This window comes from Pteropus alecto, unplaced genomic scaffold (genome assembly GCF_000325575.1).
Source record: "Pteropus alecto unplaced genomic scaffold, ASM32557v1 scaffold287, whole genome shotgun sequence".
Taxonomy (NCBI): domain Eukaryota; kingdom Metazoa; phylum Chordata; class Mammalia; order Chiroptera; family Pteropodidae; genus Pteropus; species Pteropus alecto.
The window spans coordinates 737965-765146 of NW_006439718.1; the positions used below are offsets into that span (position 1 = coordinate 737965).

The following is a 27182-nucleotide window of genomic DNA, read 5'->3' on the forward strand; positions in this document are numbered from 1 at the left end:
CCTGCTGCTCCCCTATCAACCACTAATTTACTTTTTGTCTCTGTGGATTTGCCTATTTTGGATATTTTGCATAAATGGGATCATACATGTGGCTTCTTTCACTTACTGGTATATTTTCAATTCAGGTCATTTGTGTTGTACCAGGTAGTAGTACATCGTTCCTTTTTATGTTGGAATGATATTCCACTGTATGTATGTACCACATTTTGTTCATTCATTCATCAATTGATGAATATTTGGGTTGTTTCCACCTTTTGTCTATTGTGAATAGTGCTGCTATGAACATTCATTTACAAGTTTTTAAGTACCTATTTTCAGTGATTTTGGATATACACCCAGGACTGGAATTGATGTGTCACATATTAATTCTATATTTAACTTAATGAGATACCTGCCAAACTTTTCCACAGCAGTTTCACCATCTTATATTACTACTGGCAGTGTCCAAGGATTCTAAATTTTTCTATATCCTCACCGATGCTCATTGTTGTCTGTCTTTTTGATATAGCTATCCTATTAGATCTGAAGTGCTACCTCTTGGTTTTGATTGCACTTGCCTCATGGCTGATGATGATGAGAGTCTTTTCATGTGCTTACTGACTAAGAGAAATATTTTTGCCCATTTTAAAATTAGGTTGTTTGTCTTTTTGTTGTTGGATCCCAGGCTTTTGTCAGCTATGAGTTGCAAATATTTTCTCCTATCCTGTAGGTTGTCTTTTTACTTTCTTGATAATAGCCTTTCATGTACGGTTTTTAATTTTGGTGAAGTCCAGTTTTTTGTTGTCGTTACTTGTGTTTTTGGTGTCATTGTGTTCTTGGCAAGAAAAAAAATTGCCAAATCCAAGGTCAAGAAGAGTTACTGCACTGTCTTTTCTTCTAAGAGTTTTAGCTTCTATATTTAGGTCTTTGATCCATTTTGAGTTAATTTTTAAATATGGTGTAGATAGGGATTCTCTTTATTCTTTTTCACATGTATATCTAGTTGTCCAGCACCATTTGTTGAAGAGACTTCTTACCCATTGAGTTATCTAGGCACTGTTGTCAAAAATCACTTGACATTGATGTGTGTGTTTATTTCTGGATTTTGATCTACATAGCTATTCTAACACCAGTACCATACCGTTTGATTACTGTAATTTTGTAGTATGTTTTGAAATAAAAAAATGTGAGTCTTTCAACTTTTTTTGTCTTTTTTAAAAATTTAGCTTTTGGTTTAGCTGATAACTGTACTGTTTGTTTTGTCTCATTACTTTGTGCTCTCATCTCTTCTTTATTTCCTTTATTGTATACCTTGGTTTTATTTTGTTCTTTTTTTCTCACTTTTTTGGATTGACATTTGGTTCATTAATTTTTACTTTCTTAAAGTATGCATTTTAAGGGTATAGCTTTCTATCAGTACACTGCATAAGTTTATCCCACAAGTTTTAATGTTTTTTTCCATTCCGTTCCAGCTGTCACTTTTAGTAGTTTTCTGTTTATAATTTATGATTCCATCCAGATATTTTTAGTTTTGTCATTTTTTAAAGCTTTTACATAGGCTTTAACAAATTGACTAGAGAGACTTCAAAAAGAAGAAAATTGAAGGTTAAGTAAACAGGAAAAGATGCCCAATTTTATTAGTATTTAAAGAAGTAAAAACTAAAACTAAGTGAGATATGGTTGGTTTACATTATAAATTCTGTCAATTCCAAGAGTTGGTGTTACTACTTTGGAAAATAATTTGGTATCACCTAGTAAAGTTGAACGTGTGCTGATCGTATGATCCAGCAGTTCAACTCCTAGAAAAGGAGATATCTTCAAGAATGTTCATAGCAGCACTTCATCATAGCCTGCAATTGGAAACAAATATCCATCAAAAGTAGCTGCTTTTATATGTGAAATGGGAACCTAACCCATTTTTTAGAGTTCCACTTCTACATTTCCATGACTCTTAAACACTACCACCTGATTACATTACTGTAATTTTAAAATTGTCATGTCTAAAACACATCTTTTCATCTTTCTGCTCTTTCCAGTGTTGCCAGTCTCTTTATTTTTTCTTGGTTGACTCCTTTAATTGACATTTGATCACTACTGCACTTATTTTATAACATTTTCATTTTCCTCATGTTCTCAAACTTTCCCTCTCCACCCAACCTGTTATTACTTCATAGGACCTCCTGTCGTTTTTCAGTGCCAAACAAAGCCACTGAACTAGAATCCTTTCAACCTACCTTTTTAGGCTTAAATGCTTCCATATTGCTTATAGAATAATACTGTACTTTTCAAAAAGGAAATATATTATAGATTTCACCACGTTCCCTTTAATCTTCCTTTCATTTTCAAGCCAATATAGTTTTTGCCACTACACACCGCTCTCGTATTATGCTTCTCTTGAGTTTTTTTTCTTACCTTGATGGCTGTTATTTCTTCCTTTCTCTCTTCCTCCTTTACTTTTTGTTAAAAAAAAAAAAAAAAAAAGGCTTAAATGTACGTCTTCTCTAAGATGTTCTCCTTAGCCTGCATCTTTTATCTTATGAATTCATATGGAAAACAAGAAAATTCACATGACATAATTATATTTTCTACCTGAGTTAATAAAATCACTGCCCTTCCTGGCATACAGACTAGAATTTCTTCAATTCTAGCTTCTTCCTCATTAGATTGTAGGTTCTGCTTGTTAACAAATCCTATTGATTCACTTTCCAATATTTCTAAAGTTTTGCCTCATTTCCATTGACTGGGCCACATTCATTTGCCTTGCATAAAGTCAGTCCTCAGATGGTTTCCCATGGTCTGCAGTGAAAAAAAGTTCATCCTTCCTTTCTAATCCTATTTCCAGCAATAAATCCTTTGCAAGGCCTGTATGCTCAGCAAAATGGAGCATTCTTCATTTTCTTTTTTTATAATTAAAAAAATTTTTCAATTACACTTGACGGTCATTATCTTGTATTAGTTTAGGTACACAGCATAGTGGTTAGACATTTATATAATTTATGAAGTGAATCTCCCAATTAGTCAAGTACCCACTTTGCACTATACATAATTATAACAACTTTTTATACTTGTAATTCCTTCTTTTGCTCTTTTTATTTTTGTTTTTGCCTCTTTCTGTCATTCATTTTATTTATACACATTCTCAACCCTTCAAGTCCTCTCCCCCTCTGTAAAGTGAATCTCAGAATAATACATACTGATATATAAGCAGATGATGGCTTTTTTTTCCCCTTAAATTAAATTGTTAGCCTCGGAGATTTTTGTAGCATTTTATTTGCATCTTTTATGACCATTGTTTCTGCCTAGCATTAAAATGAATTTGAATAAGTGTCTTGTTTCTACTGTCCAGTGTCTCTACTGTTTAGGGTCAAGGAGCCATCTTTATTTCCTCTTTGGAGCTTGGAATACATACAGTCTCTTGATTATGTGAATTAATGGTAAAAAATACAAACCAAAAAAACTTTTTTTTTCTTTTTATTAACCATTTTATTGGGGACTGGCACCTAAAACATTAAATTTTAGAGTTAAAACTGATCTTGCTACTAATTTATTCCAACACCATAATTTTATGGATTAGAAAAATATGCCTCCAAAATTTAAGTGAATTGCCCAGTATCATACCAGTGACTCAAGTAATTTGTAGCTTCTAAAATTTTTAAATTTCACATTCTGACTTTCAGAAGCAGTGCTATTGGTTTGAGTATTTCAAAGAGTTTCATCTCTCTTCTGTTGCATTCTCTCAGGGCCTCCAGCTCTACTAGCAGTTAGGTGTGAGTCAGTGGGAGAGGGAATCCTAAGTGAGTTAAGATTGCATTAATCCTAATTAGATGGGACTCCCCAGGCAGAAAGGTGGCAACACATGTTCTTCATTTAGTCCTATTTACAGCTTCCACTTTTCCTTTCTAATCAGAGGCTGCCTTCTTGGTTTTGCTGCCTATAGCCCTTCCTCAGATCTTTGTAACTGGTAGGAAATCTTATTTTCTGAAGTGTCTTTTACAAACTTAAATGTAGTCTGATGGCTATATAGTTTAAGAAAACAAACGTAAATGTAGTCTGATGGTTATATAGTTTAAGAAAAATATAAAGAAGAGGGTTTGTCTTTAGTAGTTATTTTTAATTATCCATAAAATCTGAATTCCATCCAGATAGATTTGTCACCACTTTCTCCTTCATCTTTCCCCAAGACCTACTTCTCAGTTCTCTACTATCTTTTATAGATTGTAATTTACTATTCTCCCAAACAGATACCTTAATACTATTTTCATAGAGAATTGAGACAATAGGACATTTCCTTTGAGAATTAAACTTAGATTTTTCTCTTGTCCACTAGATGGCTCAAGTGCACCACTTTGGGAGCTCATATTAACATTTGCCTGCTTTGCCTGTGATTTACTTTCTGAATACTGCTTGCTTCTAGATTGTCTGGATGAGCCCTTACCTGGACCAGTTATTCTGCTGCTTTACATATATGTGATGTGAAGTTTTGCCACATTTTCTGATTATTTACAAACATCTGAAAATCAGCTGAAGTGTTCTTCATATAAAAGTAATGACAGTGTATTACAATGCATACAAATTTTTGTTTTTTGCTTTCAAGAACTGTTTTGGACTTGAGTTTAGTTGCCAGTAATATGTATATAGATTCCCTGAAACTAGGCATACAGTTAATAATTTATCCTTTTCTTCCTCATAGTTATTTTGAGGCATTTTGTATTATTGTGCAGAATATGGTGGTACTTTTGGAGTTTTTGAGGCACATTAGGGATGTTTGCTTCAGCCCAGTAATCCAATATTTATTGAATGTTCATGTGTTTGACACTGTACACTGTAGTAGGGGAAGATGGAATACCAGAGAAATAAACAAGATATGTTTATAAGTAGGGAGCCCATGGCATTAATTTTTTTCCTTGAGTTTCTGAAACCAAGTATTAATGGATAAAATGAAATGGCTGATGGAGGTTATGTTGTTATCAATCATATGTACAGCAAAAGGAGAATTTTATCTCTTTGACATTGTTCTTGTTGATACTATACAAAAATAAGAAATTTTAAAACCATATCCTTTAGAAATATTTTATGCTCGTTAGTTGTTTTGAGTTCTTAGTAGAAAGGAAAGGGAACCAAGATTGAGTGAATACTCATCATGTGCCAATTTCTCACTTAATGTATATTTGTTAATTTTATTCTCCCAATAACCTGGAAGACAAATACAAATATCTCCATTTTACAGATGAAGGAACTGAAGAATCAAATAGGTTGAGTAAATTATGCAGGATCAAGCAACTAGTAAGTGGAGAGTCAAAATTTGGATTCTTATCAGACTTGCTTGTTGTTCTCTCCAGGCATCCATATAGTCTCCTGCGAAGATGGTTTTTGTGCCTCCAAAAAGGGAACCAGGGCCTCTTTGGGACATCAAAGGCTGCTTTTATTGTTTTGGCCAAGAGAAAACCATTATTTCTTGAAGTGTCAGAACCATTTCTAATAATTATTTTAACTGGTTGGATAACTTCCATATCCTAAAAACAGAAAACTCTAAACAATGATTGCCTTTGACAATTGATTTTTTTTTTTTTTAAAGACCTTTGATATAAAGAAGTGTTCTGGCAAACTACAGCAGTCAGTCATACTAACTCTTTGACAGATAACCTTAGAATGTTGGTAAACTTTGTGTAAAAATTGATTTATCCAGAGACACACTGTGTATGTGTGTGTGTGTGTATGTGTATATATATATATATACATATATATATATGTATATATATATGTGTGTATATATATATACACACACACATATGTATGTATACATATATATGTGTGTATATATATATATATAAAATGTTGAAGAGGACACATACAGATATACTTTATGTATGTATGTATGTATATATATATGTATGTATGTATGTATGTATTCAGTAATAACTATGAATTACTTCCATCAGTCTGAAAATATAGGATATGATTTAAAGAAGAATGGCAAGTTATTTATATAAAAAATACACAAAATATTAACAGTATTAGGTCACTGGGTAACAATTTTTTTTCATAAAACTCCTTGGTATTCTCTTGTTTAAAGGTTCTGTAGCTAAGCTGTGTAAAACAGGAAATATGATTATTATTTGTTTCATAAGAAAATAAAACTGAAATAAGTAAAACAAGCAGTAAAAAACTTATTTAAAAGGAGTACTTAATTTCTCTGTAGCTGTGGTATCATTTTTCTTGGCTCTGTAGTCTTTGTCCTTTTTTACTGTATCAGTAAACAGTCATTTAGTTACATATCCTTCAAAGTTTTCAAAGTTGATATTGTACCTTCGTGACTATTAAAACAGAAATAATTAGTATTGCTGACTCAAACCCATGGATGTCATTTTATGTCATCGAATTTTAGTTATACAGTGTCGTCCTGCTATGGCCATGAGTAAATTTACGCCTCTCATGTCACCTTATTAATTATCCTACATACTACATAAATATACTGAGATTTTTATTTCTTATTATCCAATATAACTCAATATTGTTACCATATTTAAAAAATGTTGCCTTGTATCAGAATTCAGAGCTTTGCCAAGATATTGAGAAACTGAGGAAATTCTTATTCCATCTTTTTAGAGAAATGTAAAATTATTCTTGTAGCTATAAAAAACTTTGGCAAAGTTATTTTTAATATGTTGAATTCTTAGCCCTTTTTTTATTGATTGCTATGTATCTGAACGATATTTTAGATATGAGTATAAGGAAGGAACTTTGAGTTGTCAAGGAATGAGTTTGTTCAGAGTTAACAGTAGTGGTATGACAATTAGATAATAATTATATCTTACTGAATCAACCTTATCTAAACTGTAATTGCGTTTTGTATTGTTTATTCACTTCCTGATTCAATGGAAAGTCACAATATGTAGTAATTTAATAGTTAGCATGTTCTACTTCATAGCTTGCAGAATGTCTTTGGCAAGTATAGTCCATAAGAAATGGAAAACAAATGAGAATTCCTTTAGACTACAATTTACCTAGTGTGTTTCCTGTAATTTGAAGTGTCTGTGAGTGAATATCCTTACATAAGAGAGCCCTAAGTATATGTAATTATAATCTACTATAACTTGTTAGTCGGAAATGAAGAAAAAATTTTTTTAATGAATAGATTTTGATATGGATTTTATTGGAAGTATCATTGATTTGCTGTTTTGACTTTTTTGACTACAGTCATAGGAAAAAATAATTTTGGGATACAGTACACATATGTGTGTAAAGAAAAGTTTTACAGATACTTAACACATGAGCTGCATTCTGATATTCTGTATTTTCTTCTATTTCATTGAAAAAAATGTTAATCCACTAGATTTCATAACCCATTAGTGGGTTGGAACCCATACTTTAGAAAACACTGCTTTATGGGATTGAAAATTAAATTGTTTCCTAAGTATTAGCAACTGACTATTCTAAGCAGCTTGGATATTTGGAAAGCTTTATTATTACAGTTTAATAAGTGACTTTAAAAAAAATCTTGCTTTCTTGAATCCTCTCTGCCATGTAATCACCAAACGTTATTTCACTTTTATTTTCTGGACTTAAAAATTTTAACTGAATGTTTAAAAGGTGTTATACCAAGAACTATCTTGTTAGCCGTTCTGGGGAGTCCTAGAACTCATGGTCTTGGGTTCTCGGTGTCCAGCAACAATGAATTGAAGACAGATGCCCAGCAATTGCAAGCAGGATAGCTTTAGTGAAAGTGAAAGTACACTCAGAAGGAAGAATGGACTGCTAAGAGTGGTCAGCTCTAAAGATAAAAGAGAGGAAACAAAAAAAAGAAAATAAGTTTCAAGTTAATCATTTAAAGAGATGTCATTAACCAGGACAAAGCATCAACCCTCAGTAATGAAAACATTCTGAATATGAAAAGTTGATGTTGACAAGTGCAATTTTATTAATTAAAAGTAACCATGATTATTATCATATTTGGGGACATTAATAACTCAGTCACTTCATATGTGTTGAATCATTTTACGTTTTATCTTTGTAATTAAGAAGTTGACATTTCTTGGTTGAAATAAAAGTTTACAGATATGTGGGTAACTTAGTACAGTATAAAAAATATTAAGTGTCATGAGAAGTATAGATAAATTTCAGACAAAAAAGTGCCAGTTCATGGCCTTATATAATGGCTTATATTTGAACACTTGGAAATGGTAGAGAAGGGCATTTCACAGAAGGAAACAGAGGCAAAAAGGCAAAAGTTTGATATGCTTAAGAAGTAAAAAGTAGTTCATTTGGATGCACTTTGGTGTAGAGGTAGTTTTTAAGCAGAGAGAACTAACATTTCTTACAAAACCTACAGAAGTTTGCTACAGAAGATGGTAGGATGGATTTGAATGGGGTGACATTAGGCAGAAAGATTAGTTAAGAATTCATTGAAATAGTTTAGAGAAGAAGAAATGAGATTGAGTAGGATAGTATCTACAAAAATAGGAAATTTATCAGGATATCAGTAAAGTCAAATGATTTGGCAACTAATTAGATTAATTTATTCATGAATATTTCTGTATCCTCTGATCAGAATTGTGAACAAAACACATACTTTTGCCGTTACAGAGTTTTAGTCCAGTGGGAAACTCAGACATATGGGGAACTCAGATGTTTACAATTCAGGATAATGTATATGCTGCCATAAAGGAAAGCCAGTGTACCCTGAAAATGAGTACATGGACCACTAAACTTGAAGCCTCAGACATGAATAGGTATCTTGACCAGGAAAAGTGAGTGGGGAGAATTATATCTCAGGCAAAATGAAACCCTGTGTCAGCTTCGTGGTGAGAGAGATTGTGGTACGTTGTAGAACTGAAAGAAGCTCACTGAGGCTCTATTCTGGGATTGGAGAGGACGCCAGGGCCAACTCATCCAGAACCCTGAAAACCCTAATGCAAGGTTTGGGCTTTATCTTTTGAGCAGAAGTGAACCATGATATGATTTTTAACATTGGAGATTCAGGATCAAATTGGCTTGTTAGAAGGATTATTTTAGTTCAGGATGTTTTAGTTATAAGTAAGACTAGAGAAAGACAGAGAAAGTGATCCAGGAAAATTCAGCATACACAGGGTAGGAAGTACAACTGGACCTCACAAAGGTCTCGAACCAGAAATGATTATCAGTATCAGGCGCTCTTGCTCTCCCTCTCCCACTCCCTCACCACAAGGTATCTTGTCTCTAGCTTGTGCTTCATTGTTCTGTCATTGTATACTTGCTTCTCTAACTGTAAAGCTAACCCATAGCCTCTTAGTTTGTCTCCCAGTTGCAGATCCCCTGGAGAGAATCTAAATAAGTCGCCTCCGTTTGATCTAATCAGCTCTGGCCAGGAGAGCATATTTGCATAAGCATAACAGCTTCAAAGCCCCCCTTCTCATAATTAAGGGGATACAGTGAGATGTGGGCTGGGCAGATTTCTCAGAATGAACTTCATATCGCTCTGACATCAGAGTGAAGAATTACAGGTAGTGGAACTAGAGGCCCCTTTTAGGAGAATACAGTAATCCAGGCAATGGATAGTGTTGACCTGAGTTAGACTGGTGAGTTAGAGGAGAATGAATTTGTGGTAAAGATTGAACTTCCAGAAATGCATGATAAGTTAGATATGGGAGGATAAAGAATCAAGGATAAATGTCTCTGTGTCTGGCTTGGATAACTGAGTGGATGATAATAGCAGTCCCTGAGCTGGAAGAACATAGAAGCAGATTTTGTGGAAAGTATAACAAGAAGAGAACTAAGACAGCCCTGAAAGGAATCATTTTTGAGAGTTGGCAGGAGGAAAAGATCCTATAAGACAAAACTGAAAAGGAACAGAAGGTGAGAAAAATCAAGAGTATGCAGTGTTTTTAGAAACCCAAGAAAGTATATTTCACACAGAAGAATATAGTGTTGGATGTTGCTGGGCAACATGAGAAAAAGTTCTTTTGGGTTTCAGGGCCAGAAACTGTTCGGAGACCTTGGTGAATGTGTTTAATGGAAATGGTGAAAATTGAAGCATAGGGTCGAGGACTTTATAGGAGATGAAGAGATCAAAATAGCAAATATAAACAGTGTTTGAGTAATTTGGCCATGAGAGGCAGATGACAGAGGGGCCAATGGCTAGAGAACAGTTGTTATTGACAGTGAAATAGGGTTTTTAAAGTGTATATATATTTTTTTTAATAGCAGGATATTAACTATATTGAGGGCAGGAGAAACAGTGATACTTATTTGAGCAAGATCAGGAGACTTATTTTATTTAGAGCATTGTTACATTGTGTGAAGCAAAAATAAGTACTATGTGGATACTGTTTAAGTAAAAGGAAGTTGAGGTATTTCCTGACTTCCGTTTTCTCTAATAAGGGATTAGTATTATCTGCAAGTAAAATAAAGATTTATGGAACAGGGGGACTTATTGTTTCTACAGTAGATATGTAGAAATTAGAAAAGATCGCTGACTAGGGAAATCTAGGATTTTCAGCCTGGTTTAAATTGAGGGCCTTGAATCTAAAAGCAGTACCAATTTGTACCTTTATATCTTTTTGTTCAGCCTAGATATAGGCTCAAAAGGAGGAAATGGCTAGTTTGATCCATACTGTGCTATTTCATGTTGATGCATCAGGAGAGAGCAGAGCGGGATACTGGCTTAGTGGTGGTCTAAGGAATAAACCATGGCATATAAGCTGAGGAAAGAAAGAAGTAAAAGCATGAGAGGATTGGGGTGGCTCCATAGTGTAGTGGTTAGCATGTCAGCTTTACACGCAAAAAATCCTGGGTTCAAGCCCCAGGTGGAGCCACAGACCATGCCCTGGGTGCGCCCCCCCCCCCAAGTGCCCCAGCTGCACCAGGTCCCAGGTGCTTGCTGCAAGCACTTGGGAGGGGATGCCCCGCCTTCAGAGATCCAGTTCTTAAAAAGGGAAACGACAACATCTGTTAGTAGTAGAAGTGGGAGGTGGAGGTAGGTGGTGGAATTAAAGGAGGCGGGGTGTGGGGGCATGAGAGGACTAATGGGAAAGTAGAGTTGTTAAAGGTCTGGAGATCCTTATGTGCAAAGAATACTTGAGAATAACTCAGTATGTGAGACTGATCCTAAGATGAAGGTGACACTCAGGAAAATGAACGGAAAGAAAGGGAAGTGTGGTATAGCCCTTTAGGTTGCAATGGGAATCAGTATGATAATCTCATTAAGCATATAAAATGGGGGGAAGTACCTGGGAATTTCCCATATATTTTTTTTCTCAAGCTCTTTTCTTGTCTAGCATGCTCCCCTCCCCACTCTCCATCCTCAGTTTCAAGAAGATATGTCATCATCTATCTGTTCAGTTATTAATCTCAATTACAAAGTTACAAAAGAATTCCCCTTTAACAATATACCCTGAGTGAGAATGGAGTAAAATTCTGGTTTTCTTAGTTTGGTGCTCGTGATAGCAGTGACTGATGCCTGGTCAACCTAGGGAAAAAAAAAACAGATGTTGCAAGAGACATAACTAGCTAGTCAGGCACAACTTATTTTTTTGGAAAGGAAGAGGAGGAGATTACCCTACAATGAGTCTATATTTCATATATTTTTCTACTTACATCAGTTAAATTGCAGACAAATCCGTCACTGGCGTGGGCCTTCTTAGTGTGGCTTTTCTGTATTATTTATTTCAAATATAATTGAAGAGTAAGCTTTGAAGAATACATAGAACTGAAATAGATGCATTTACATAGTGGCAGCTGAGATCTGTTCTAGATGCCAATTGAGGGCTTATAAGGAGTGATGTTAAGCTTATTAAATTTAGTGTGAATTTTGAAGCAATGACTCAGATTAGGTGTGAGGCCAAGAAATTTAGCATATTCTGAAAGTTGTCAGACTTCATTAGTTAGCCATAACCTCACAGTGACCACTATACACAAAACTGTCATTTTGAAGCTTATTATGTACTGCTGAGAAAGCGGCCCTAAGCAGTTTCTTAGCACGGTTGGATCCTATAGCATACAGTTTTGCCACCTTGGCCATGACTGATTAGCCTAGGGCAGGCCTTTGACCCATGGCTTAGTAATCTGTGAAGTGGCCTGGGATGAAAACTGCACATACAGCAATCATAGAGATTAAACTAGTCAATCACATATTTTTTTCTCTCCTATAAGTTAACTCCTTGAGAAATGGAGAATGATGGGCAATTCGTAATAGGAACTTAGTCACTTTCTTCATTTGTTCTTCTTTCAGCACCTATTTGAATACCCACTGTTTGTTGGGTACTATTCTAGGCTCTGGTGATTTACTCATGAACAGACCAAAGTTCATGCTTTCATGGAATTTATATTTAGGACATAATTAGCATGTAATAAAATGTCAGAATGGTAAGTGCTTTAAAGAAAAATGAAGCAGGATGAGGTAGAGGGTGTGACTAGAGGTACCATTTTTGATAAGGATTGTAAGGCATTTCCGAGGAGCTTATGTTTGAACAGAGTCCAAAGCAGAAAATGAAGCAGGAAAAGGCAGCATACCTCCATCATTGCCATAATAGAAGGAGAGAGTTATACAGAAGAAATATTCAGTAAAAAGAGTGAGATGATATATTAGTCAGGGTTCTCCAGAGAAACTGAACCAATATGGATGGATGGATGGATGGATGGATGGATGGATGGATGGATAAGATTTATTATAAGGAATTGACTCACATGATTATGGAGGCTGACAAGTCCCAAGATCTGCAGTCAGCATTCTGGAGACCTAGGAAAACTGCTGATGCAATTTCAGTCCAAGTCCAAAGACCTAAGAACCAAGAGTGCCAATGGTGTAAGTTCTAGTCTGAAGGCCAGTAGGCTGGAGACCTAAGAAGAGCCAATGTTGTAGTTCAAGTCTGAAGACAAGAAAAAACCTATACCCAGCCTGAAGGCAGTCAAGACAAGAGTTACCTTCTACTTAAAGGAGAGTCAGTCTTTTTGTTTTATTCAGTCCTTCAGCTGATTGGATGAGCCCACCCCACATTAGGGAAGGCAGTCTGCTTTACATATATATTGATTTAAATGTAAAAATTATCCCAAAACACCTTCACAGAAACACCTAGAATAATGTTTGACCAAATATCTGGGTACCCTATGACCCAGTCAAGTTGACACATAAATTGACGATCATAGATGGGGGCTCTTGGTACCCCCAAGAGCAGGATGGGCTTCAAGTCACCCCAGTGACTTGAAGATTACCTAATTATTAGCTAATAATTAGAGCTGTCTTGAATTATGAATTTTATTACATTCCCTGAGTTATTTTCCATTGTCTGTGAGGCCTAACTCTATGGCTGCATTGAACTTACTCTTTTTTCTCTAAGTACTTTTTATATAACTATTTAGTTTAACTTGTGTGTCTCCATGTTCAGGCTCACCGGACCAACCACTTTATGGGTGGGCTAGCCTAATAACAGTAGTCTTGTTCCTTGTATAGACATTACAGAAATAAACCATGGGCATAAAAACTTAATTCATATCTCTTTTTTTTCTGCTAATAAAAGAAAATGCTGGTGAAGATAAACAGAACAATAATTAAGTAATTTGTTACTTAAAAAAGATTCATGTTCTTGATTCAGCTTTTTTAGCAGTTATTTATTAAATTTCAACTCTTATGAAGAGCTGGCATGTTTTGGAAATATGAAAGTGTGACAGTTTTTGCCCTCAGACCACAGTCGATAATAAAATCTGCATATTTAAATATGAAGCAAAGTAGTTTAGATGAGAAGTTAGATTCAAGCTGGTTTGAGTGGGCTTCACGAATTCATACTTATGCTAGTCTTTGGTAGATAGGATTTGGATAAATAGAAAAAATGAAAATCTTTCACGAAAAGGAAAGGGAAATGAGCAAATTCAGTTGCATGAGAGTTTTGGGGAATGATCATTTAACCATGTTGACATGAATGTACTGTTCTTGCCAGAGGAATAGTGAGAGGTGAAATTTGAAAGCTGAGGCTGAACTTCAGTATTTCCATAAAATTTGGTTGCATGTTAACCTGTTTGAGCATCAGTTTACGTGTCTATTAAATAGAATAATAAGTCCTGTCTTTTCTGTTGTTTTTGTGAGACTCATAACCAGTCACATCTGAATTTTGTAACTACAGTTCCTCTGTTTTTAATACAGAAAGAGGCTTTCCTGAGTAGAGGAATGAGTCATCAGACTCTATACCATTTCCTCCTCACTCTTGCTGTTCCAGCTTCAATCTGGAGAGAACAGTACACCAAGTTCATCCTCCATAAATCTCACCGGCATCCTTAAAGCCCTTGGAAATTGTTTTTTATGTCTCAGTCTCTTGATGTTGTTTTCTGATGGCAATGCTACACCAGTATCTCCATGCATATGGCCACACACGTGCTGTGGATCACATTCCTTTATACATCTGTCTGGCTACATCTTCTCTGACTTCTTTGTTGACTTATCTTTCTCTAATTGCTCATTAAATGTGGGTGTTCACAAAACTGACTTGTTGGCCTCTTACTACTACACTCCTTTTGAGTAATAATCATTCTCATTGTTTCAGTAACAACAACTCTTGAATTTATATACTTTATCCAGACTTCTCTGAGGTCCAATTCTGTAACTATCAACTGGATATTTCTAAACTTTTCCCTTTCCTCTATATCCTCTTCACCACCAAAATTAGTTTTATTTTGGACTCAAGATAGTATATAGGTAAAGGACTCAAATTCTCACTCTTCCTCTTAGTAACTTTGTAACAATAGGCAATTAAGCTTTGTAAGACTCAATTTTATTAACTGTAACATGGAAAAACAATAGTTCCTATCTTCACATAAGAAAACATCAGACAAAATGAGTATATGGGACTTATGGACCCAGCCAAGATATAGTAATAGGGATTGAATTTATCCTGTACCATAAACTAGAAATCCCTCATGGGGCTGTTGAGAGGATTAAAAGAGTATTTATTTATAAAGCACTTGAAACAGGATCTGGCATAAAGTAAGCTCTATATAAGTGTTTGCTTTTATTATTATTAAACATAGACATAACGATGAAAACTGTGAAATGAAGCAAAAGTGGTGCTTAACGGGTAAATTATCATTTTAAGTGCTTATATTATAAAAAAAAAAACAGTTCTTAAATCAGTACTCTTAAACTTCTGTTTTAAGAAACTGAAAGAGAAGAACAATCCCAAAATAACCAAAAAGAAATGAAGACAGGTGCAGAAACCAATGAAATAGAGAGGTGCAAAACAGTAGAGAAAGTCAGAAATTAAAATCTAGCTTTTTTTAAGATCAATAACAAAATTCCAGCCAGACTAATCAGGAAAAAAAGAAAGGACACAAATTACAATAACAAGAATGAAAGAGGACACATGACTTCAGATATTGTAGACATTAAATTGGTCAACTTAAATGAAAAGAGCAAATTGAAAAACACAAACTACCAAAGCTCATTTAAGAGGAAATAATCTAAACAACCCTATATAATATTTTTTCAACTTGCAGTTAAAACCTTCCCTCAAAAAAACTCTTGTCCTAGAAGGCTTCACTGAAGCATTCTATCAAACACTTAAGATGAAACATTATCAGTTCTACACAAAATCTTTCAGAAAATTAAAGGAGGGAACACTTCCCAACTCATTTTATGAGGTCAACATTACCCTAACATGAAAGAAAACTGCAATAGATGGAAAAACCTTCAACAAAATTTTAGCCAACCAAATCAAGTAGTGTATAAAAAGGCTGATACTTTGACCAAATGGAATTCATTACAGGAATTGACTGCAAGGTTGAATATCAGTGTAATTCATCATATGAACCAACTAAGAAAAAACTATTTGATTATCTGAATAGATTGAAAAAATTCATTTCACACAATTCAATACTCATTAATGATAAAAACTGTCAATAAACTAGGACTTAAAGAGAACTTTCTCAGCCTGTTAAAGGGCATCTAGGAAAAGCCTATAATTTACATCACACTTAGTGCTGAAAGACTAAATGCTTTCTTCTAAGATCAGAAACAAGGGAATGTTGTTTGCTCTTACCACTTCTATCCAAGATTGTGTGAAAATTATAGCTAGTGCAGTGGGTGGTGAGAAAGGGAATTCAAAGGCACCCAAATTAGAATTTACAAAAAAAGCTAGTGAGACTAATAAGTGAGCTTAGTACCAAGTTATTATACAAAAAAGTTAATTGTATTTCTGTGTACTGGCATTAAACAATTGAAAATTTAAAAATAAATTAACATGAAAACATTTATAATAGCATCTAGAATATCAGTATTACAGAAGTTGAACAAAATTCTGCAAGGCCTTTATATTATAAACTATAAAACATTGCTGAGAGAACTTAAAGGAGAACCAAATAAATGGAGATGAATACCATGTTCATGGATCAGAAAACTCAAAATTCTTATAATATCGTTTCTCCCCCAAATTGTAACAAACTGCTCAGTACAATTCCAGTCAGTATCTTCACAGGCTATTTTGTGGAAATTGACAAGCTATTTCTGAAATTTATATGAAAATGCAAAAGGCCCTAGATTAGCTTAAAGAATTTTGAAAAAGAACGAAGTTGAATGACTTACATTGCCAGATTTTATAGATTTACTATAAAGTTACATTAATCAAGACAGTGTGGGATTGGTGTAAGGATAGACATATAGATTAATGGAATAGAATATAGTCCAGAAATAGACCCACATACATATGTTCACTGATTCTTGGCACAAATGCTAACGTAATTCAATGGAAGAAACAGTAGTGTTTTTGACAAATGATTCTAAGACAATCAAACACCCATAAACAAAAACAACAAACCTTATCCTTTACCTTACATCATTCACAAAAATTAACTTGAAATGGATCATAGATTTATATTAAATAAAAGAGCTAAAACTCTTAGAAGAAAGCATGGGAAAATTCTTTGTCACCTTAGAGTAGGCAAGAAATGATTTCTTAAGTAAGACATGCAAAGCCAAACTATAAAAGAAAAAAAAGATCAGTTGAACTCTACCCAAATTTAAAATGTTTGATCTTCAAAAGTGGCTCTTCAAAAGTCACTATTAACACAATTCCTGTTAAAATCCTAACAGTATTTTTTGTAGACATAAACAAGTTTATTCTAAAATTTATATGGAAAGATAAAGTAACTGGAAACAATTTTGTATAAGAATAATAAATTTGGAGGAGTCATACTACTTGATTTTAAGACTTAATGTATACTCCTAAACTCAAGACAATTTGGTAGTTATTACAATCCAGTTCATGAGCCTATATATGGAAGGCATAGCACAGTGCCTAGCACTTTATATTTGTCGAATTATTTGCCTTGTAATTATCAGGATTTTGTTTTTGTCTTGTTAGCATTGTCTCATAACTACACACACACTAAATGCCTTTCTCTCATATTTGCTCATTCTTAAAATAATATTATATCTTCTTCTTTTACCTTATATTTTCTATCCTGCTTCTCATTCTTTTAACCATTATGCCTTCAGCATATGCATTATACCCAGATATTGCTTTTGGGGATCAGGGGCTCTGTTATAGTGACAAGCACTATGCTGCTCTGTATTTGTTAGGTAGGGGTGATGTGTGCTAACCAGCTTACTAGCCTATAAATTTGTCGTTCCTCCCATGTTACACTAAATGAGATTGTGAATTATTTTTTAATGAAAGCTTATCAGTTTCTTACAAAAATTAAGGTTTTTAAATAGAAAAAAGGTCTGGTTTTAAATTTAAACTGTGGAAGTGACCTTGAAAATATGATTAGTTATAATTATGTGCTTTATATTTTTCTGGTAAGTTAAGACATTTATGCATATTAATACTGGTGACCGCTAGGTTGGAGAAACTTTATTCTAGCAGAAGTTTTTTGTTTTTTCAAAACTGCCAATTGTTTCCTTAAATGTAGCAGATGCTAAACAGGCTGATATTTTTTCTTTCTAATTGTGTTTTATAATAAAGCAGCTCTTTTAACATGATCTAGCAGTCTGTGTTAACTATTAGTGAATTTTAAGATTACACAAATTCATTTTGTGAGCCATTTTGTTCTGTTTTGCAGCTTGGTGAAATTTTGGATGAAGCCATTAAATTAATTGCTTGCCATCATGAGCAGAAGTAAGCGTGACAGCAATTTTTATAGTGTAGAGATTGGTGATTCTACATTCACAGTCCTGAAACGATATCAGAATTTAAAACCTATAGGCTCAGGAGCTCAAGGAATAGTATGGTAAGTTTTTACTTTCAGAAATTAGGCAAAAGATTATTAACCGCTGTTATTTTCTCCTCTCATAATATAGATATCTTGGTGTAAATATTTAATTTGTCTCAAGAAATTCAATTAAAACTATAAAATTTAAGTTAAAGCTATAACAGAGAGTTGTTTTGTTCAGGGATTAATGGTGTTTCGTATTATTATTCACAAAACAAATCTATAAGTCAGCACTGCCATCTTTAAGTATAAATTATGATTAAATACTTGGTCATAAGCCATGTAGGGACAGATATATGTATCAAGAAAGAATAAGTGACATGCTTGTTAATTCCATGTCTATATCCATTCCCATAGTTGTTTAATAAGAAGCTTCACTTAATTCATCACTTTCACACTGTAATGAAACTCTGGAATTTCAGAAATCTTATTTTACACTGGAGAATCAAGTCAGCTATATCATCTGTGTTTAAAACTCATAAGTATCTTTAAAATTGATTTACAAACTAATTCCTACAAAAGGCCTTTATTACTTCTTCTTGAACCAGATTTGTTTAGGAATTTATTGAAAAGTTTATATGTTTACGACCCTGTAGTTCTCCCAGGTTCCAGAAAAACTCTTGCAATGTATACAAAAAGAAATACATAGGGCTCTTCTTTCCAGCACCATTTATAATTGTTTTTTGAATTTCTTATTACAGTGCAGCTTATGATGCCATTCTTGAAAGAAATGTTGCAATCAAGAAGCTAAGCCGGCCATTTCAGAATCAGACTCATGCTAAGCGGGCTTACAGAGAACTAGTTCTTATGAAATGTGTTAATCACAAAAATGTAAGTGAACATTTTAGAAAATTTCTTAAGTATAGATGAAATAAAGATTTGTTCATAACTACAAGAATAGCAAAAACTTTTAAAATATTAGGTGCTTTAAATTGTTCTTCTGGATTGAAATATTGTTTAAGAGGTTTATCTACAGTATGAATTTTTTTCTCAACTTCATTAAATTATATCAAAAGAAAAATGGCTCCTGAAATTTAAATTGTATAATTTTCTGACATTAAATGTGCAAGAAGACTTTTAAAGAGGTAGATGTTTTTAAAGAACTTTATTTTTGGCTTCATCTCATCTTCTACTTTTTGTTTTCTGTCTGGCTGACATTTCAGAAAACTGGAGCCTTAGTATAGAGATTGTTTCTATTATACTTTGACACCAGAACTTTAATAATATTGGATATAAGTTCAAATCATTTCTCCCTACTCTACTTTCTTCTCTCTAAGTAGTGCCAATACTCACTGGTCATTTTATGTTGAGGATAGCCAGTGGTTATAAAGAAGCTTAGCAGAAACTTTAAAAAATATTTAGATGAAATTAGAAAAACATTCTGATTCTACTTCCTAATGATTATAAAGACTTAAACTTTTAACTTTCACTCATTTTGAGAGTTGTTAAACTTTTTAAAGCTTGCATTAAGCATACTGATAGTTCTATGATTATTTTAATGGAACGATGACTTCAGATTGAGAAGAAATAAACTGGGAGTGAATTGTGCAAGGGACAGTTTTATGAAGTGCTAAACTGAAAGTATCTGACTGGAGACATTTTGTAGTGTTTGTATAAAGAAGTTTATAAAATATAATGAGCTCAGTACTTTCTGGTTGCTGATAATTTAACTATGTGCAAACCTCTGTATTGAAATTACTATATTAGTCATGAGGGGAAATATTTATGGAAGTTAGGGATTAGGCTCCATATTTGGGGAGCTTACAGGGTTATCTTGAAGACAAAACAAATACATAAAGAGGTAAATATCAAATGTGATAAAGCAATAGCAGTTTAATTGTCAAATCATGGTGGATGAAAAATAAGTGCTGAGAGAAGATTGTGCTTCGAGCCTTAATGAAATGGAAAATCTTTGGGGAAGAGTAAACCTACACTAATTCTTAAAGATGGGGTAAAAATTGGAGTATTTAAGGAAGAAGGCCTCCCAGAAAGAAAAAGTAGCATTAAAAAAAAGCTCAGAGCTAAAGATTAAAGTCAGCTAGTGATGGGGAAGAAGTCGTGTTTGCCAATATTGTTCTAGGTGGGAACCAGATATATTGCTTGTCAGGGTTTTGCTGGTAGTCTCCTGCGCTCAGAGCTGCTCGTGCCCCTTGTAGCCTGTTTTTGTGGCAGTGGTGGTGATGGTATTGCTTTAGTTTCACATTAAGATGACCGATAGCTTCCTACATCCTGAGCCTGGGTGACTGCAAAGAAAGATGGTTCCATCAACTAAATGGAGGGCATGGAAAGTTTGTTTCTCATGATTAACCCTCTAGTGGGGGTGGCACAGATCCATCCAGGCAATAACCTTGCCACCTAGAAGGATGTTGGCACAGAGTAGGTGCTCAAAATATTTGTTCAGTGAATGAATATAAAAGTAAATATAAGGAAAGGAGGAATGGCAAAGGAATTTTTTACTCCATGATGTATGTTTTTGTAATGTCTTGCCTTTTCTACATTTTCATGTTCTGCACAGATCTTTATTGGTCTAAACTTCTCTGGTTTTTCCCACTCTCTTCTTTTTTATTCTTTATTGTGGTAAAATACACATAACATAAAATGTACTATCTTAACCAATTTTTAAGTGTACAGTACAGTGATATTAAGTACATTCATATTACTGTGCATTTCCCACTCTTTTCATAGATGATTTTAAGTTTTTCAACTTGCTCGCTTATCATTGAACACACTTTGATATCTCACCTAGCACACAATACTGCATGTCTGATCGAACCCTCTGAGAGGAACTGAAGTATGTCATCTTCTCTTAACTGTGGACGTTATAATCCTGTTTGGAAATCATTGTCTAAGCAAGTTATTCTTTGTCACTGCCCTGCTAATAAGTCACATCTCTCCCATCCTTTTTTCTTTTGGTTTTGAAGAACAAGTATGTAGTACTTTCTATTTCTTTCTATTAAATTTCACATGTGAATTTGTTTCTTCTTACTGGACTGTTAGGGGTTGTTTTTTTCTTCTTTGCTCTGACTTTTCATTTGTTGGCTTCACTTCCTTGTTTTTCTCAGGATGCCTTCATAATATCTGGATTAGTTCATTAGCAGCCTTTGGGTATACTGTAAAAATTATCCAGCTCTTCCCAGTTCTTCATTTTATTCACATTAATGTTCTTATTAGAGACATTTTCAAAAAATACCTTCTTGAAATCTTCATGTGCTATATCTGGTTGCATTTCTCTGATTTATTGCTGTTGTTCTTTATTGTTATTGTTTTTATTCATAGAAGAAAATTAAAGTTTCTCAATGAATTTTTACCTGAACCTAGTAATTGTTATTTCTTTCAAAGTAGTTATATGCCACCCGATCAGTCTTTGACTTTTGTCTGTCTAGTCTATGATCGATATAATTTTTTTATTATTCTTTTTGAAAAATAAGACAGCTGTTTCACTCTTTTTTTATAAGAGCTTTATCGAGATACAGTTTATACAGCATACTACTCTTCCATTTAATTTGTACAAGTCAGTGGTTTTTAATATATTCAGAGATGTATGTGACCATCACCTGGTGAGTTCTAGAACATTTTCATCACCTCAAAAAGATATCCTGTATCATATAGCTCTCATTCCTCATTTCTATTTCCCTCAGCCCTAAGCAACCACTAGTCTCCTTTCTGTCTCTTTGTGCCTTTCATCTTAACATTTCTCTTCTACTCTAGGATTTCTCAGATATTAATGAGAACAGTTTTACTGTTTCTCTTAAGTCTCCAAGTGTGCAGTTTAACTGGTTAGGAAACTTGGTTTCATTTAGAGCAGCTAGATGCTTTATTATTATCACTGCTTCTGTTTTAAAAAATAAATGTTTTACCCTTTCTGGTCTGAAAATTACTATTCTGAATGTATTCACTGAACAAATATTTGAATGCCTTCGATAAGCAAAGTTTTATGCTTAGATGAATAACATAGATTCTGCCATAATGAAGTTTATGTCTAGAAGAATATTCCCATCCCTAAGTATAATTTTCGGCAAACATTTTAAAAATGTGTGTCAGGTATCTTCCTCTTTGCCAGGACTGTAAAAGGGAACAAGGCACAATTGTTTCTAACAATGATCCTAGTGTGGTTGGGGCAAGGGTATTGTGAAAATTAGATTATAGTATAGTGTGTTAAATGCCATAATAGCATATAAGATACCGTGGAGACAAAGTAGAGAAAATATTCAGCTCTGTCAAGGACTAGGGGTTGTCATACTCTGCCAAAGAGGTCTATCTTGAAGAGATAACTAAGTTCAGTAGGTAAGTGACAAACATAGGAAACAGTATATTTAAAGGCATTGAGAGTTTTTAGAAATTTAATTTTAGTATGACTAAATTATCAAGTTTAATAAAGGGCTTATTAAGAGGTGAAGTGCGTTGATGTCCTGTCATTGAAGACTTTGAATATTCTGCAGGGGAGTTTTGGAATTTATTTGTTGGCATTAAGTTTTCGAAGAGGTGAATAATATGATCAGATCTTTCTTTTACCATATTATAGGCAATAAAATGGTAGCTAGATTTACAGAAAACCATTCTTAGGGAAGCTAGTGTTAGAAGTCATAGCATGAACATTTGAGATGAGATGTTAGAATCTCCAACCTATATAAGTAGCACAGGGAATAGGAAGTATAGATTGAAGTTCAGATTGACAGTAGAATGGATAACATTTTTTAAAATATTTATTACAGTACAAATGCTGAAAAAGGAGTAAAAAAATCACTCTGAGTCTTCTGTTATAAAAGAAAAGGCACTCTGAAAAACTAAGGCCTTTGGGTACAAATGATAATGAGTTCAATTTTATCTTATTTGTGAGACTTCCTTTTGAAGTGGCAATGAATATGTGTATCTGAGACTTATAAGCAAGGACTTTTAATTCATATTTGCAAATTATCCACATAGAGATGTTTAGAGAAGAAGACACCCAGGGAAAGGCTACAGATAGAGCAAAGAGAATAATTAAAGACAGAATAGTGAGAAAGAAGACATATCTGTTGGATAGACCCGTGGAATAGACTGGGAATGAGGGAAACTGGGAAAGTGTGCAGTATTATGAAAAACCGCAAGAGGAAGTGCTGAGATAATATAGAGATATTGAGTTGGATAAGAGTGGGCAGAAGGTATTTAACATTTGCCTTCCAATTATGTAGAGGATGTAGGTTCTTGATATTAAGTCTTTCTTAGCAGAATGGATTACATAGAGCTCTTCTGTTGATATAATTTTTTAAGGCTTTTTTTTTTTTTAGCAGTTTTAAGCTCTCAGCAAAATTGAGAAGAAGGTACAGAAATTTCCCATATACCCCCTGCCCCCACTCATGCATAGCCTCCCCCATTGTGAACATCCTCCACCAAAGTGGTGCATTTGTTACACCTGCACTGACACATCCATATCATCCAAAGTCCACAGTTTGCATTTGAGTTCACTCTTGGTGTGTATATTCTATGGGTTTGGACAAATGTATAATGACATTATCTACTATTACAGTATCACACAGAATAGTATTTCCAGTGTCCTAAAGATCCTCTGTGCTCTGATTCCCTCCCTATCCCCAATACTTGGCCATAAAGTTTTAATATGTAAAAGAGATTACTTGAGCTTAGAACATAAGATTTGAAACATTTTAAACTAATGGTGGATTTTTTTAGCCCATGTATTCGCAGTACCCGAATAAAAGTAATATGAAGTAGTTTCTAATTTTTCATCCTCTTTGCTTTTGCCACAGATAATTGGCCTGTTGAATGTTTTCACACCACAGAAATCCCTAGAAGAATTTCAAGATGTGTAAGTGTGATAATTAAAATTTTATTATGTTAGTACATTATTCTTAGATTGTTGCTGTACACTTTAGCTGTCATCTTTTTTCACCCATGAAGTTACATAGTCATGGAGCTCATGGATGCAAATCTTTGCCAAGTGATTCAGATGGAACTAGATCATGAAAGAATGTCCTACCTTCTCTATCAGATGCTGTGTGGAATCAAGCACCTTCACTCTGCTGGAATTATTCATCGGGTTAGTAGAAAATACTATCATCATAATTTTTTTTTAATGATTGAGGTGGTATTCACATAACAACATTAACCATTTTAAAGTGTACAATTCAGTAACATTTAGAATATTCACAACATGGGCAACCACCACCAATATCAAATTTCAGAATATTTTCATTGCCTCAAAAGATAACCTCATACCCATTAAGCAGTCACTCCCCATTCTCCCTCTGACCTAAGCCCCTTGCATCATACTGGTCTGCTTTCTGTGTGTGTGGATTTACCTATTCTGGATATTTCACATAAATGAAATCATACAATATGTAGCCTTTTGTGTCTCACTTCTTTAACTTAGAATAATGTTCTCAAATTCAACCATGTTGTAACATGTATCAATAGTTAGTTCTTATGACTGAAAATACTCTATTGTATGTATTTACCATATTTTGTTTATCCATTTGTCTGTTGATAGACTCTTGGGTTATTTCTACCTGTTAGCTTTTATAGGTAGTGTTGCTATGACCATTCATGTACAGGTGTTTGTTTGAGTTCCTGTTTTAAATTCTTTTGGGTATCTACCGTGGAGTGGAATTGCTGGTTCATATGGTAATTACATATTTAACTTTTTGAGGAACCACCAAATAGTTTTTCATAGGGGCTACGCCATTTTACATTCCCAGTAGCAATTTATGACTGAGAATCCAATTTCTCTAAATCTTTGCCAGTATGTATTGACTTTTTTATTCCAGCCATCCTAGTGAATATGAAATGGTTTCTCATTGTGGTTTTCATTTGCATTTCCCTAATGACTAATGATGTTGAGCATCTTTTCATATGCTTGTTGGCTGTTTGCATATCTTCTTGGGAGAAATTTTTATTCAAGTCTTTGGTCCATATTTAATTAGGTTGTTTTTTTGTTGTTGACTTATAAATTTTCTTTATATATTTAAGGTGCTGGAACTTTATATTTGTGATTTGTAAATATTTTCTTCTATTTTGTATCTTATTTTTTTCTTTTACTCGTTAGCCTTTATACAAAAGTTTTTCATTTTCATGAAATACAATTTATTTTTTCTTTGGTTGCTTGTGCTTTTACTGTCATATCTAAGAATCCGTTGTCAAATCCAAGGTCATTAAGATGTTGTGTTTTTTTCAGAATTTTATAGTTTTAGCTCTTATGTTTATGTCCTTGACCCATTTTTAATTTTTGTATGTAGTGTAAGGTAATGATCTAACTTCATTCTTTTGCTTGTGGAAATCCAGTTGTCCCAGCACCATTTTATTAAAGAGACTGTTGTTTCCCAATTGAATGGTCTTGGCCCCCTTGTTAAAAATCAATTGGCCATAGATGTATTGTTTTATTTTTGGACACTTAGTTCTATTCCATTGATCCATGTTTGTCCTTACACCACTACCACTGTATTTTTGATCACTGTAACTTCGTAGTAAGTTTTGAAATGGGAAAATGTGAGTCCTTCAACTTCATTCTTCTTTTTCAACATCATTTTGACTATTCAGGGCCCCTTGTGATTTTATATGAATCTGAGTATCAGCTTTTCCATTTTTTTTAAAAGGCCATTTTTTATAAGGATTTCATTGAATCTGTAGATTGCTTAGGTAGTTTTGCCATCTTAACTATACTTAGTATTCCAATTCATGAACACAGGATGTCTTTCCAATTATTTAGGTTGTATTAGTCTGCTTGAGCCGCCGTAACAAAATACCGTAGACTGGGTGACTTAAACAACAGAAATTTATTTTCTCACAGTTTTGGAGGCTACAAGTCCACGATCGGGTGCCAGCAAATTCAGATTTTGGTGAGACCTCTCTTCCTGGCTTGCAGACAGTCACCTTCTCGCTATGTCTTCATTGGCGGAGTGGAGATGGGAGGGCGAGGGTGAGGTAGAGGACAAGCTCATGTTTGTCTTGGTATCTCTTCCTCTTACAAAGACACTAATTCTTTGGATTAGGATCCTGTCCTTATGATTTTATTTAACCTTAATTACCTCCATAATGGCCCTATTTCCAAATACAGCCACATTAGGGGTTAGGTCTTCAATGGTTGGGAGACACAAAATGCAGTCTATAACATAGATCTTTTTAAATTTTTTTCAGCAATATTTTATAGTTTTCAGTGTACATATCTTTCACCTCCTTTATTAAATTTTTTTCCTGGATATTTTATTCTTTTCAAAGTTAATTACAAATGAAATTGTTTTCTTAATTTCTTTTTCATATTATTCATTGTTAGTGTATAGAAACAATTGATTTTTGCATGCTGTTGTTATATCATGCAGCTTTGCTCAACTTGTCCTAATAGGGATTTTGTTTGGATTTTTTTGTTATATAATTTTCTCTTTATAAGATCGTGTCATTTGCATAATAGTTTTACTTCTTCCTTTCCAATTTGGGTGCCTTTTGGGTTTTTTTTTGCCTAGTTGCTCTAGCTAAAACCTCCTGTAAAATGTTGAATAGAAGTGGCAAAAGTGGGCATCTTTGTCTGATTCTTGATCTTAGGAGAAAGGCTTCTAGTCTTTCGCCATTAAGTATGATATTAGCCATGGAGTTTTCATAAATGTTCTTATCTATTTGAGGAAGTTCCATTTTGCATTGGAGTTAGTCACAGTGTACTGAGGGTACAGACTTCACAAAACTGCCTTCAATTCAGATACCAACCACAAGGTTTCTAAGACTATCTTCACTTCAGATCTGCAAATTTGGGGCTTCCACAACCACTGCAAATTAGGGGCTTCCACAACCACTCTTAGGTTCAATAATTCACTAGCATGACTCACAGAACTCTGAAAAGTACTATACTTATGATTACAGTTTTATTGCAGCAAAAGAATACAAGTTAGAACCAACCAAAGGGGGAGATGCATAGGGCAGAATCTGAGAAAAGTCCAAACATGGCGATTTCAGTCAGTCATTCTCTCTTCCCAGCTACAAAGTATAAAAATACAGAGTATTGCCAACCAGGAAAGCTCACCCAAGCCTTTGGTATCCAAAACTTTTCTTGCTGC

At 34.1% G+C, this 27182-nt stretch overlaps 1 protein-coding gene across 7 annotated transcripts in view; it reads left to right on the forward strand.

Moving 5' to 3' along the window:
* The window catches only part of MAPK8 (mitogen-activated protein kinase 8), a 93607-nt gene that overhangs the window by 33169 nt on the left and 33256 nt on the right, over positions 1-27182 (forward strand). For all 7 annotated transcript variants that reach the window (XM_015593253.2, XM_015593255.2, XM_015593252.2 and 4 more), the window contains 4 exons: positions 17998-18165; positions 18849-18978; positions 23892-23950; positions 24043-24181. In XM_015593253.2, the coding sequence (XP_015448739.1) occupies positions 18044-18165; positions 18849-18978; positions 23892-23950; positions 24043-24181 (450 nt within the window). In that variant the 5' untranslated portion in view covers positions 17998-18043. The remainder of the gene's footprint in view (positions 1-17997; positions 18166-18848; positions 18979-23891; positions 23951-24042; positions 24182-27182) is intronic.